Below are 13,061 nucleotides of genomic sequence, written 5' to 3'. Positions count from 1 at the left end.
AGAGAAATAAAGGCAAGACATGTTACACACACTACAAAGATGATTATAGTATTAGTAATACACATATACAAACAAACAAAAAAGTATATCACACTAGAACCAACACCATCAAAACAAAACCTCAGAAAAACAAGAAGCCTGAGTGAATGGGTGAATAATCATGTAAAAAAACGTATGAACAAGTTATTTCTACAATTGAAGATAGAGTGAAGGTTAAAAAAATTCTCAATGAATATCATTATTTAGATGAAGAAGTAAATAAATATTTCAGCACAGTCACTAATATTCATTTATACGACAAGAATGATAATTCTACTATTAACTATATCAGTAGACTATAGTGTATAGACCAATTATGAATGATCTTCATCTTGATACCTTGACATGATCCAATTTCTACAACGACATTAAACCTTGGAAAGCCATATAATCAACAGACCTGTGTTAAAGAATGGATTTGCATCTTATATGTTGCATTTTTTGGTCTAGCTAAGAAATGTGTACATACTGTAATATTTAAAATCAATCCTTTGCCCATAAGAAGACTTGCAAGTTGATCAATAGTTTTGTATTTAGGCGCTTCCCAATAGTTAGAGTACCAGTCTTGCCAAAAAATGCAATTTACCTACAACAAGGCAGTCAAAAAGATATTCAAATGCAAATCTAAATGCATATAAAAGTAAAACCATGAATGCATTTATAGATAATTTTGATACGCTGCAACAAGCAGAGACATGCTACAACCATCAACATCCAACAAGTAGAAATACTCTTTTGATTACTCTATAGCCTATATGTAATTCTCTCCAAACAAACCAAGTATGACGTAATTCTCTAATAGTTCAAAAATAAAGGTGCATATTGCATAATTATGATGGTACATGGTTTTTTAAATGCTACAGCCATTTAAGGAATGATAAAATCAATCATCGATTTTGATTCATACTAAAGAAAATTTATGTCCCTTCACAAAACAAAGGCCTTGCACATGCTTAAAACATCTCAGGCAATAACAAGAAAACCAGAACAGTAGACTGGTAAAACAAGACAATGAAAACCAAATCAGTGATTAATTGAATATTGAGCACACCATTTTAGGATCTCCACTGTCTTCAAACATGTTATATGCTCCCCTCATGACTGACCTTGGGTCTTTTCCAACCTAAATTCATCAAGAAAGTGAATAATTAATTGAATATTATGTTCTCTATTTATGATAACCTCCTAACTAGTAGTACTAGAATCAATGACATGCCTTAAGCTAATGTTTCCTTGTTTTGCTTCATCCACTCCAAATAGTTGAGCTTTACACAGATTGCACCATATGAACTCTTATCATTTGGATTTTGAGCAACATCTAACCGAAACTGCTCCGCTCCTTCTATATCATATGAACTCTTCTATAAAGGACTTATTTAAAATATTTTGCATAACCAAATGAGGAAAATTATCATGGCACAAGTCTTTCAAAGAGTAGCAACACACATAATTCATTCAATATTCCTTTAAATTCATTAACAAGGCTAAAAAACCTTATGATAAAAAAACAAAAAAAAAATCCATCACACATTACATAAGATATTCATTGAAAATATGCAACACTTACACTTGAAAATCCAGTTTCAGATGTAATATAATTCAACTTTAAGCTTCAAAAATCATATGTTTTGTGTTGGTGCACACACAGAGTGGTGTAAGTTCAAAACATACCTCATAGGAATAGTAATCGCTTTAATCTTTTCAGATGTCCTAAGTTCCTTGTTCACACTAGGATGGTATTGCATAGAAATCAAATAAACAAAAAAATCATGAACGAGTAAGCTCACACAGACTAGAGAACGAAAGAGAAAGTTCGTCACTTACCGAAGACAAAATGAGAGAAGCTTCGTCGATTTGGAGAGAGATTTAGAGATTAGGGATTGGAACGATGAACGAGATTAGGGATTTGGATTTGGATTTGGCGACAAAACGAGAGAAGCTTCGTCGATTTGGATTTGGATTTGGATTTAGAGATTAGGGATTTAGAGCATGTTAGGGATTTGAAATGACTAAAAGATGAAGATTTGGAACGAGTTAGGAATTTGGAGGCGTTTGTGGTTGAAGGAATTGCAACTCGAACTCCATAGCTTCGCCGATTTTGATTCTTTGGTTTGCGTGCATTTCTGTGTTTGGGTTGGACCTAGAACTGGAAGAGATGAGGTTTCTGCGTTTTTGTGTTTTGAAGGACTTGGATTGTATTTTGACTTTTGAGTGACTTAGTCATGAAGGGGTATTTTTTATGAATAATTCTGCAACGGTTGTTAAAACCGTCGTAACCACTGTCACAAATATTTCAAAAATTACACTTTGCGACGGTTTTGCCCAAGTGGTTGCAAGAGAAGTGTCGCAAAATGACAATTTTCTTGTAGTGAATGGGCCGGCCCATCAGCCCCGCCCATTTTTTATAGCTCTAGTTACACAAGATGATAGTTAGAGTGAAATACAAGTAATGCTCCTCTACGTCATTCCACCATGTGGTAAAAACTAAAAAGTATCATGTAAGTTATATTTTACAGGGTTAAATATGTTTTTGGCCCCTATTGTTTTCCAAAATTTTGTTTTTAGTCCTTGAAGATTTGTTTTCGTACTTTTTGGTCCCTGAAGTATTTTCTGTCATGAGTTTTTGTGCCTTCTTTTCATTCAGCTCATGCATATCATTCAAAATTTTAATTTTTTTTCTTCGGTCATGTTTAGTACATTATATGAATATGTCTTACAAAAGTTTAATTTTTTTAAAAAAGAGATGAATTAAATATGAATTTCTTAGTTGTTTTCATATGAAAATTCATCTTATGTTAAAAAAGTCTAAATTTTTATTGGATATGTTCTTATAATATTATAAATAAGATGATAAAAAATCATTCAAAAATGTGAAAATATACAAGAGTTTGATTAAAAATAGGGACTAAAAACACTGACGGAAAAAACTTCAGCGACTAAAAATAAAATTATGGGAAACTATAGGGACCAAAAACATATTTAACCCTATTTTAAAAAATTTAAATTTATATTCGGTTAACTTTTTGTGATGGAAAATATTAATCTTCTTGTGTTATTAAGATATTTGATTACTGAGTCAAAAATATTAATCTTCTTGTGTTCGCTTTTCAAAGTCAAAATTGCAGCTTAGTGCATTATTGTGGAGTTTTGGAACGACCTAAAATTATTTATTCGTTATTTATCTATTTATTTTAATTTAATTATTTGATGAGGTGGCTTATAATTATTTTATTAAACGGTGAGTAAATAATTGGTGAGAACATTAAATAGAAAGAATGAGTTATTAAGATTGTGAGTTGGACTTTTAGTTAAATGGGCTTAGGGTTAGTGGAGTGCCTCAAGTATAAAAGGAATACTAAAGCTTTCGGATTATAAAATACGAACATAAGCATTTTCGGATCGTATTATACGAAGGTGCAGAATACTAAAGCAATTTCATCCCAAACACCATGTTTTCAGCCTTATAACACGACTTCGGACTTTACGATCCGAATTAAAGGGTATTTTTGGATTTTGAATTCTAGGATCCATACTTTACTGGTCCAAAATTCAAGGGTATTTTTGGATTTTAGAGGGGTCTCGAAGCAAGTAGGGAGCCTAAAGAGCAAAATCAAAGGAATGAGTTTAGTATTCCTTTGTAGCCAGAAAATATGAATGAAATTAAACGGTTGAGATTAGAAGAAGAGTGATGGGACCACATAGAAAAAGAGAGGAAAAATAAAATTAGGGTAAGTATAGCTTTTTGGAACAAGTTAGAATATAAGAGATTAAAACTAAGGTTTGGATTAGGATGTTTTCTCTCCCGACTCCCCGCCTTTCTTTTCTACCCCTGAATTTCCGTTTTTGCCCTTGGGGTACTTCGGTTTGTACGAACCGAATTTTTTTGTCATGGTCAAAAATTTCGGTTAATAAAAACCGAAATTTTGTGTTCCAAATTTTTTTCCAGATTTCCTGCATAAATTCAACATCAGACCCTCAACTTCCACAATTTATTTGAAATACTAAACGATGTCCGATTTGAGTAAAAGACCACTCGTTGGAAAGCTTAGGGTGTCAAGATAACAAATATAATTTTTGTTTTGAGGGTTAACTATCCAATTGGTTCAGTTTGACCAAATAATGGGTACTGGTACAGAAACAGAGCATAAACTTTTCTCAAACTTGTATGTAGATTTTCCCATACTATACTTAATGAAATTTAACAATTCTGGTGTCAATCCTGTATTAAATTTTGTCTTCTTTACACTAGATTAAAAATCATTAGCATACGACTTATATTTAGAGAGATATGCTAAATTTACCACAGGTAGCTCTATACGAATTTTCACATAAATCTTTCTTCTTTTCTTAACATTTATGTTATTCCGGTTTATATAAAACAATTTTTTTCCATGTTTAAAAAATTTGGTTATAAAACGAAATAAGTTGGCCAAATTTTTTCAAAATACGAGGGCAAAATGGGTTTTAGGGGGGTATAAAAGAAACCTTGGGGGTCAGGAGAGAAAACATCTTGGATTATATTTGGTTTGGGCCAGATCTTATTCTTGGGCTGAGTTTCTTAGACTACTAAATAATAAAACGGGTTTTGGCTAAACTCAATCCAATCCGGCCCATGTACACCCCACCCCTACTTCAGATTTTAGTAAGATTTACAAGTCGTGTTATATTGGGTCTGATAATCCGATTATTGAATTCACTTACATAACAGTGTGTCATCTTCTCATTTTTGAAAATTTCTCTTCCCACCACATGTTTCTTTTCTACCTCAATTTTCCATTTTTGCCTTTGAATAAATATTTCGGAACGCGTTTTTCGAATTTTCGTTTACTTAAAAAAAAACTTTGGCATATGTTTTCCGATTTTTTCCCGAATTTAAACTAGAAAAATTATGAAAAACACATTCCAAAATTTTTATATAACCGCAAAAATAAAAAAACGGGAATAGAAAAGAAACATCGGCTGTAGAAAAAAATTTCTATTTTTAATTTGGCGAAACAGCCTGGTTTGAATTTCGCTTACACAGCTAAACAAACCCCGCCAAATTACCATTATACCCATAACAGTTGAATCCTAATCCACTCTATGATTCTTAACTGCAACAAGGACATAACCGCAATTTTATCGTCTCCATCACATCAATACCATCACCGTTACCGTAGCAAAACCACCACCGGAAAACCAAATCATTCATTCCCCTCCATTTCCCTCTCTCTCAAAAACCAGATCCAAACAAACCCTAACCCTAATCAATAATCCCAAATTCAATCTCACAATTTCACAATTCGATTCGAAAATTGTAAATCAACATGGGCGATTTCAACCTCGCCCTCGTGATCGTAGCAATAGTGGTGGTTGCGATCGTTTTTCTCGTCAATGTATACCTTCTCGTGAACTATCAGCATCCCGATGATGTTAACCAGGCTTACTTTCCTAAATTTGTTGTTGTTTTCGGGCTTTCAATTGCCGCAATCTCTATCCTCATGCTTCCGGCCGATGTGGCGAATCGGCAAGCTTGCCGGCATGCTATTTATAACGGAGCGTGTAATCTCACGCTCCCGATGAAAGACTTATGGCTCGCTGTTTATGTAATCGACGCTATCCTTGTATTCTTTGTAATTCCTTTCGCAATGTTCTACTATGAAGGCGACCAGGACAAGTAGGTATTTCTTTTTTTGTTTGTGAAGAAATGAGAAAACTTTTTTTTGTTTTTGTGTTTGGATTTGAAGAGTTTGGTGTTTGTGGGATTTGTTTGCAGGAGTATTGGTAAAAGGGTTAAGAGTGCATTGTGGTGGGTGGTGTCAACGGCTATAGTGTGTGCTCTCGTTCTGGGTATTTTGTATGGTATGTATTATATGAACTTTTGTTTGATTTGAACTGTGTGTGTTACACAAATTTATATTACTCTGCTTGTGTAAGGTAGGATTGAGTTGTTCTTTGTGTGTTAGTTGAAGTGTATTTTCAAGGATGGAGAGGATTATGTGAACCCTGATTGGATTTGTTTGATGTTCATTTGGTGTAGTACAGCTTCTTAATATGAAAAGAAAAGGTGGAGTTAGGGTAATTAATTCATTTGGGTCAATTATTGGGACTAGATAGAATGAGACTTGGCTCATTTGGGAAGTAAGTTTTAGTGGGTTTTTCTAGTGCATTGCAGGTGGAGAGGAGAGGAGTAGCTATTTCAGAGTTTATTGGTTGTTGTGGCTCTTAGTTTAGTGAATGAGTCTTGTACTAGGTGCTTGTTTAGATTAGTGGCAGGATTACGGAATTGTGGTGACAATGCCCAGCAAGGTCGAAGTGCCAAACTGTAACTTCACATATTACACGGGAAAAACGCAATGGAACACGCAACCAAACATACACAAGAAGGATCATGGGAAGTGGGAAGCTATTGACTATTGTGTGTTGGCTTTAGTTGCTAATATTTGGGAGTTGGAAAATAGATTGGTTTTGTTTGATGATTATTTTAGTGCAATTGCCTTTTAATGTGAAAAAATAAGTGTTTTTTGGTGGGATAGTAAAATAGAAGTGGAGAAAGAGTGTTGATTAATTTTGAATTTTTGCTGATTTTAAAGGAAGCACTGCTTAATTTTTTTTGTATTGTTTGATGTTCATTTGGTGTAGTACAATTTCTTAATATGAAAAGTAAAGGTGTTAGGGTAATTAATTCATTTGGGTCAATGATTAGCAGCTAGATAATTATTTGATTATGTTAACCCTGCCTAGATAGAGTGAGACTTGGAACATTTAGGAAGTAAATTTTAGTGGGTTTTTCTAGTGCATTGCAGGTGGTGAGGAGAGGAGTAGCTATTTCAGAGTTTATGCGAGTTAGAATGTGTTGGTTGTTGTGGCTCTTAATTTAGTGAATGAGTCTTGGACTAGGTGCTTGTTTAGATTAGTGGCAGGATTACCGAATTGTGGTGACAATGCATAGCAAGGTTGAAGTGCCAAATTGTAGCTTCACATATTACACGGGAAAAGCGCAATGGAACACGAGAGTTTAGTTGGGGCGTGCGTGATTTCAACACGCAACCAAACATACACAAGAAGGATCATGGGAAGGGGAAGCTATTGTGTGTTTGCTTTAGTTGCTAATATTGGGTGTTGGAGAATAGATTGGTTTTGTTTGATGATTATTTTAGTGCAATTGCCTTTTAATGTGAAAAAATAAGTATTTTTTTGTGGGATAGTAAAATAGAAGTGGAGAAAGATTGTTGATTACTTTTGAATTTTGAATATTTGCTGATTTTAGGAAGCACTGCTTAATTTTTGTTGTTGGTGATTTATCAGTAATGTTTGGTGATGGATTAAGAAAATGAGTGGTTTAATATGAGCTTTGTTTGATTGTGCTTTTATTGTGTGATTATATATTAGGGCTTGTTGGTAAGGTGGATTTTACTGTTAGGCATCTCTCTTCATCGACAACTTCATTTCCTAACTCATGGGTATTCAATAGTGGTCAACAATGTATTGGAAATGGTGTCCATCAGGTATTTTCCCCACTGTAATACTCTGCTAGTAGTCGTTTACATCTTTTACCAAACTCATTCTGTTTTTTGTCCTTAACAGTGCTCTGCATACTCTGCTAGTCCTTCTTCAGAGAAAACATGGACCATGCGATCAACCTTTCCAGAATATGTTGTTGCTCTAGCTACTATTGTTGGATCTGTGCTTTTTTCTGTAAGCTCATTATTCATAAAATAAAACTTACATAAAATCTGCTTCAAATTTAGCTTAGGTTAGGCTTGCCTGTAATACTTTAGATGAATTATTGTATTAGCCAATGCTACAACTCTCCTGTGGTTGTCATTTCCTCCACAAGTGTTTGTGAATTAGAATTTTATGTTATTATATTATCTTTTGGGAATGATATTGTGCTAACTTTGTAGATATATAAAATTACTGCAATCTAGAAGTAGTCTCTTGATATGAATTCACATAAACCTTCCAGACTGCATTATATTATGTCTGGTTTTTCTATTTATGACATTAACCATTGCGTTTTCATTATTCAATCCAGATATTTGGTGGTGTTGGTATTGCTTGTCTTCCACTAGGACTTATATTTTCATTTATTCGGCGTCCAAAGGCTGTTATCACTCGCTCACAGTATATCAAGGTAATATATGTTGTTACTGAAATCGTTATATTAAATTAAATTGTTGTTTATATGTGCATTTCTATTATGATATGCTTACTATATTTATGATATGTTCTGTTGGATACTGTAGGAAGCAACTGAACTTGGTAAAAAAGCAAAAGAATTGAAGAAAGCGGCCGAGTCACTCCATCAGGATGAAAGAAGTGGTGCAAAGGGTAGAAAACATCGTAAAAATGTAAAAGAAGTAGAAAAGGTAAGGAAACGTTGGTGATTTATCATTAGCTTTTACTGCATTCTTTTTATGAGGATATCCTTGTTGGTATGAGATTTCTTCTGTATGATAATTTAACACATGAAGTTCTAGTTTGGGGAAGAAGTCGTACAATTTACTGAAGTTTTAATAGTTTGTGTTGTGGTTCCAATAATTTACTTATCTAACATAATTTTCCAGGAGTTGTTTCAATTAGAAGAAGACGTTAAGCTTCTTGAAGAGATGTATCCACAAGGGGAAAAGGTTGTTATCCCGATTTCTAACTTTTGAACTTCCCGGTATAGTCAATGTGTAATGTTTTCCCTGCTAACTGATCCTGCATGAATGCAGGCTGAGACAACATGGGCACTAACAGTTCTTGGTTATCTGGCAAACCTTGTTTTCGGAATTCTAGGGTAAGCAATGATGCATAAATATACAAGTTGTTATGAATGCATGATGCCTAATAATGCTTACTAGCAATATAGTAGTACTTAGTTTTATAAAGATTGCCTTGTTAACACAGGTAGTTTCCATGTAATATCTAACCCAAGTTTTTGAAAACATTAACAGGCTGATTGTTTCAGTGGCATGGATTGCTCATATCATTATCTATCTATTAATTAATCCTCCCCTTTCTCCTTTCCTGAATGAAGTTTTCATCAAGCTAGATGATATCTGGGGTATGTTGGAAATTGGAAGCACATTCTAGTTTTACTATATGTTATCTTAACTCAGCTATGTATAATTACTGATTTTTACACGCTGATCTTCGTTCAGTTATTCTAGGTAGCTAATGTGTATAGTTTTCTTTTTTAACAGGTCTGCTTGGCACAGCCGCATTTGCATTTTTCTGCTTCTACCTTCTCCTTGCTGTGATTGCTGGTGCCACGATGCTTGGGTTGAGACTAGTTTTCATCACCATCCATCCCATGAAGTAATTCAATTGTGCTGTTAGTTTATCATTTTATTTTCCATTTTGGTCATTTAATGCACTTACTGATAATTCACAATGTGAACATGCCTCCTGCAGGTGGGGAGCAACTCTCATGAACTCTTTTCTGTTTAATGTGGGCCTTATCCTTCTTTGTTCCATTAGGTCAGTATAGTTTGTTCCTTCAATTCAATATAGTATGCTTATATAATCTAAGCTCTCTGAGTAAGGGATTCAGCCCTAATCGAAAATATGAAAAAAATCTCTTAACTCAGCATGGTAAAGTTTATAATGGTGCTGTATCATTCTTTGGCTATATATATATAATATAAAGAAAGTTTTGGAAAAGTGAAATTCAAACTGGTGATGATACTTGTTGGGCTTTGATTTCCCCTTTCAAATTTTAAAATTTGTAAGTGGCAAAGGGAACTTGCTTGATTAATTTTTTGAGTAGTATTACTAGTATTTTGGAGTGTTGTAAATAATGTTCTACATTGTTAAAGCCTTCTTACTTGATTAATTTTTTGAGTATGTCATGCTGCAACAACCTTGCTGAAAGTTTTGTTGTTTTAATTTTTCAGTGTGATTCAGTTTTGCTCCACGGCGTTTGCTTACTATGCTCAAGCAACTGCAGCCCAGGAAATATTTGGACACACTTTGGAGTCTCTTCGTGGAATTAAATATTTGTACAAGTGAGTTAAGCTGAATTTTTTCTTGTTTCTTCTGCCTCTCCTCCCTGTTAAGGCAAAGTTGTACCTTATTTTTATAACTAGTAAATTTGGACCACACAGTGACAGGGCCCTATTATTTTTCTTTCTTCCCGTTCAATCAAACCCCCATATTTTCAATTGAAGTCTTTTATTATCAGTTTTTCAAACCAAAATGGACAACAAACAATAATACTGTATCTAGTATCTAATATGTAGGCTGTTGTCAGACATGTACAGTAAAAATTAGCATGACATGTTTGAACCCAAAGGCCTGTAGAACTTATTTCACAGAACTTATTTCTATTTATTTATCTTTTGGGGGTGTAAGTATAGCATAAGTTGTCTATATGATGCCCAATTTAGTTTAGTTTTTGACTGTTGTCTATTACCAATGGTGCTATTATTTGACTTACCGGTTATCACATTACAGGTACAATATATTTCAAATTGCATTTGTTATTTTGGCTGGATTGACATTTGTGTATTATGCTGCCTTTGTAAGTTTACCTCAAAAGGATCTTCTCCCTCTTTTTATGCATGTTAATATTCTTGCTGATACTAAAAGATTTTTTATTTGAAAAATCAGGGATGGAGAAGAAAAAAGCCTAGTGGCAGGTTCCAATTGTCTACATGAGGTGTGGCTTAGCCCTCAGGAGTAGCCTCTGAAAGTAGCCGTTTTGGATTCCTTGTCTCTTGTCATATCCTTTACAGTGGTTTTTACCTTTGGATATGCTTCGGCCTAGATTTGTTTCACGTTGAAAGCTATAGGCTTATCATCATCTGAGCAGAATCATTTTATGCAGTTGACTCAGTAGGTGGGTGCTTGAGTTGTAACTTTGGGTCTTTGCTTCTTTTGCTGCCCTTGTATGTATAATTACTTTGTTTGATTCATTCTGCTCAATATATGTAATTAAATGTACTGTTGTGTGCATGAAAGAGTACTGGATTCCCACAATACTATGAGGTTATGCAACCCCTGCCAAAGAGAAAATTGTAAGGCCAGTTTTTTTTATTTTATTGTTAAGTTTTATGTTCATGTTTGTGCAGCTCATTCTTTGTGTAATAGAAATATATTACTTTCATGTTTTATGTTCTCGTAAAAATTGTCCCTATATTTCAAATTTTAATTTCTTTCGCTCATGCCCCCACTACTCTAATATTTTACTTGAATGAAAATTTGAATTCAAGACTTTTTTCTTCTAACATACTGGTCTCATTGCATTATGTGATTTTTTCTTTTGTTTAATTTAATTGGTGTTTATAAACCCAATTTGCATAACAGGGTAACAAATTTTATTTCTCACAGTGAAAAACAATGATCAAGTAATGATCACCAATTTATTATTGAGCAATGTAAAAATTAAAGACTAACATATTTCTTAGGCACAACAATTGCCTCAATTAAAACACAAACCAAATCAATTTTGACTACTCACATGGTGACATAATAATGATCACAAATTTATAATTGAACATGTAATATTGAAGACTTGTCATGTGTAATGATTCTTGAATTTGGGACACAAGTTTACTCCCAGTCTTCATTTTTAGGAAATGGGATATTGATATTTGATATTCCATCAGGATCAACTGGATCGTATTCTGAATCTTCTCCAAATTCAACTGGCATTAGTTTCCAATATAGACTTGGTTCCCACTCAGCTTCCTTGAGAACCTTCAATATTTCCTTTGATACTATTTTATTCCCCTCAGCTGAGAAATGAACTCCATCATCACTAAGAAATAACCGAGCCACCCAATTAAATTATTGAAATGCATAATAATAAAAATAAAATAGTTTAGGGGCATGGATAGTCAAAGCATACTTACATGAAACAAACATCTTTCCAATCTTCTCTTTTCTGAATTGCAGACCACAAATCAATCGCCTCGATATTCAACTCATTACATACCTCTAAGCATGCTTCTGAATACTTCTTACAAGTTTTATTTAAATCTCCAGAGCTGGATTTATTCCAATAATTTGTTTAGATATTATATATTACACAAAATTAGGAAATAAGAATGTTGGATAATAATATTTGTAAAACATCCTATAATTTTTGTAAAACAACCTTAAACAAACCAAACTTATCACATGGTAATATAATAATTAACATCACGTATATTAGCCATTCTATTTTATTTTTTTTTAAAAGGGCCAAAGTTAATTAGTAATTAGTTATTAGTGTTAATATTTTTCACCTCGTCAAAACTTGAACTCTAAACTTTTACTTCTTAATAAGACTAATGACTTGAGCTCAAGACTAACGAGTTGAATAATATTCGTGTATAAAAATAGAGTTTAATTATTGTGCACTGTCGGTGTAAAGATTTTTTACATATACATCCAATGACGCGTTGCCACATCATTTAATGAATGTGACATATTATGTGTTTTTAATTACCATACATGATGTGTAGTATATTATTAGACGCATGTGCAAAATAACTTTACACTGATGGTGCATATAAATTAAATTCTATTATTATTACTAGTTTTTTAGTCATCCACTCTTTTTTGTCAAAAAAATCATCCATCTCACACTTGTAATTTGTTTATTCAATTGTTTTTTCTTTACAATGTAATTTATTTAATTGGTGTTTATAAACCTAGCCGCCCCTTTTTTCCTCAAACCCTAATTTCTCTTCTTTTTCATCCACCAAAAGAGGGGTGGTTTTAGGCAAAATCACCGCATTAATTGTTTTTTTTCCTTTTTTTTATTCATATAAGTGATTTTCATATCTATTTAATTTTTTTTTGTGATTTTTTGTTTGTCATCATTTTGTGCGGCGTTGTGTTTGTCATCGTCTTGTGCGGCGTTGTTGGTTTTTTGTTTTGGTACCATGATGTTTGATTCAAATTGACATATTCACCTCAACTCATTACAGATCTGATGAAGACATGAACATCAACGTTGTAGATCCGGGAATATGAATATTCCGGTTACATTTATTTTGTGAGATGCACTTTAATGATGCCATTGTATGCTATTAATCTAGGTGCTGCTAGATTGTTTGTAGATTCAC

General features: G+C 33.4%; 2 protein-coding genes and 1 long non-coding RNA gene across 3 annotated transcripts; 1 reads left to right on the top strand and 2 right to left on the bottom strand.

Annotated features, from left to right (window-relative positions):
* Nucleotides 1-439: 439 nt before the first annotated feature.
* Nucleotides 440-2,250, bottom strand: LOC123893294. The gene is made up of 4 exons (XR_006803411.1): nt 1,864-2,250; nt 1,711-1,767; nt 1,091-1,162; nt 440-625 (listed from the first exon to the last, which is right to left on the bottom strand). It is a non-coding gene; the product is annotated as an uncharacterized LOC123893294 (long non-coding RNA).
* A 2,771-nt stretch (nt 2,251-5,021) lies between these two features.
* On the top strand, nt 5,022-11,067 carry LOC123888536 (LIMR family protein At5g01460-like). Its single transcript, XM_045937614.1, has 14 exons — nt 5,022-5,695; nt 5,795-5,880; nt 7,411-7,526; nt 7,606-7,716; nt 8,057-8,155; nt 8,268-8,390; nt 8,589-8,651; nt 8,739-8,803; nt 8,961-9,070; nt 9,210-9,324; nt 9,421-9,486; nt 9,903-10,013; nt 10,462-10,528; nt 10,618-11,067. Exons 1-14 carry the CDS (start codon nt 5,346-5,348, stop codon nt 10,663-10,665), a joined length of 1,530 nt encoding a protein of 509 aa, XP_045793570.1. The 5' UTR covers nt 5,022-5,345; the 3' UTR covers nt 10,666-11,067.
* Nucleotides 11,068-11,559: 492 nt separating this feature from the next.
* Nucleotides 11,560-13,016, bottom strand: LOC123891896 (GDSL esterase/lipase CPRD49-like). Its single transcript, XM_045941767.1, has 3 exons — nt 12,922-13,016; nt 11,862-11,996; nt 11,560-11,767 (listed from the first exon to the last, which is right to left on the bottom strand). Exons 1-3 carry the CDS (start codon nt 13,014-13,016, stop codon nt 11,560-11,562), a joined length of 438 nt encoding a protein of 145 aa, XP_045797723.1.
* Nucleotides 13,017-13,061: the final 45 nt, after the last annotated feature.

Source organism: Trifolium pratense, linkage group LG6 (genome assembly GCF_020283565.1).
Source record: "Trifolium pratense cultivar HEN17-A07 linkage group LG6, ARS_RC_1.1, whole genome shotgun sequence".
NCBI classification, from domain to species: domain Eukaryota; kingdom Viridiplantae; phylum Streptophyta; class Magnoliopsida; order Fabales; family Fabaceae; genus Trifolium; species Trifolium pratense.
The sequence above is the reverse complement of the archived record's forward strand: the minus strand, read 5'-3'. Positions and strand labels throughout refer to the sequence as shown.

What these genes read in the sequence shown, in the direction of transcription:
- LOC123888536 (XM_045937614.1), top strand. Translation starts at nt 5,346, where the DNA reads ATGGGCGATTTCAACCTCGCCCTCGTGATCGTAGCAATAGTGGTGGTT. An exon ending in CTTGTTTTCGGAATTCTAGG is followed by an intron (nt 8,804 to 8,960) that starts GTAAGCAATGAT and finishes AAACATTAACAG; the next exon opens with GCTGATTGTTTCAGTGGCAT. An exon ending in ATCCTTCTTTGTTCCATTAG is followed by an intron (nt 9,487 to 9,902) that starts GTCAGTATAGTT and finishes TTAATTTTTCAG; the next exon opens with TGTGATTCAGTTTTGCTCCA.
- LOC123891896 (XM_045941767.1), bottom strand. Translation starts at nt 13,016, where the DNA reads ATGGCATCATTAAAGTGCATCTCACAAAATAAATGTAACCGGAATATT. An exon ending in TTCATGTCTTCATCAGATCT is followed by an intron (nt 11,997 to 12,921) that starts GTAATGAGTTGA and finishes GAATAAATCCAG; the next exon opens with CTCTGGAGATTTAAATAAAA. An exon ending in TGGAAAGATGTTTGTTTCAT is followed by an intron (nt 11,768 to 11,861) that starts GTAAGTATGCTT and finishes GTTATTTCTTAG; the next exon opens with TGATGATGGAGTTCATTTCT.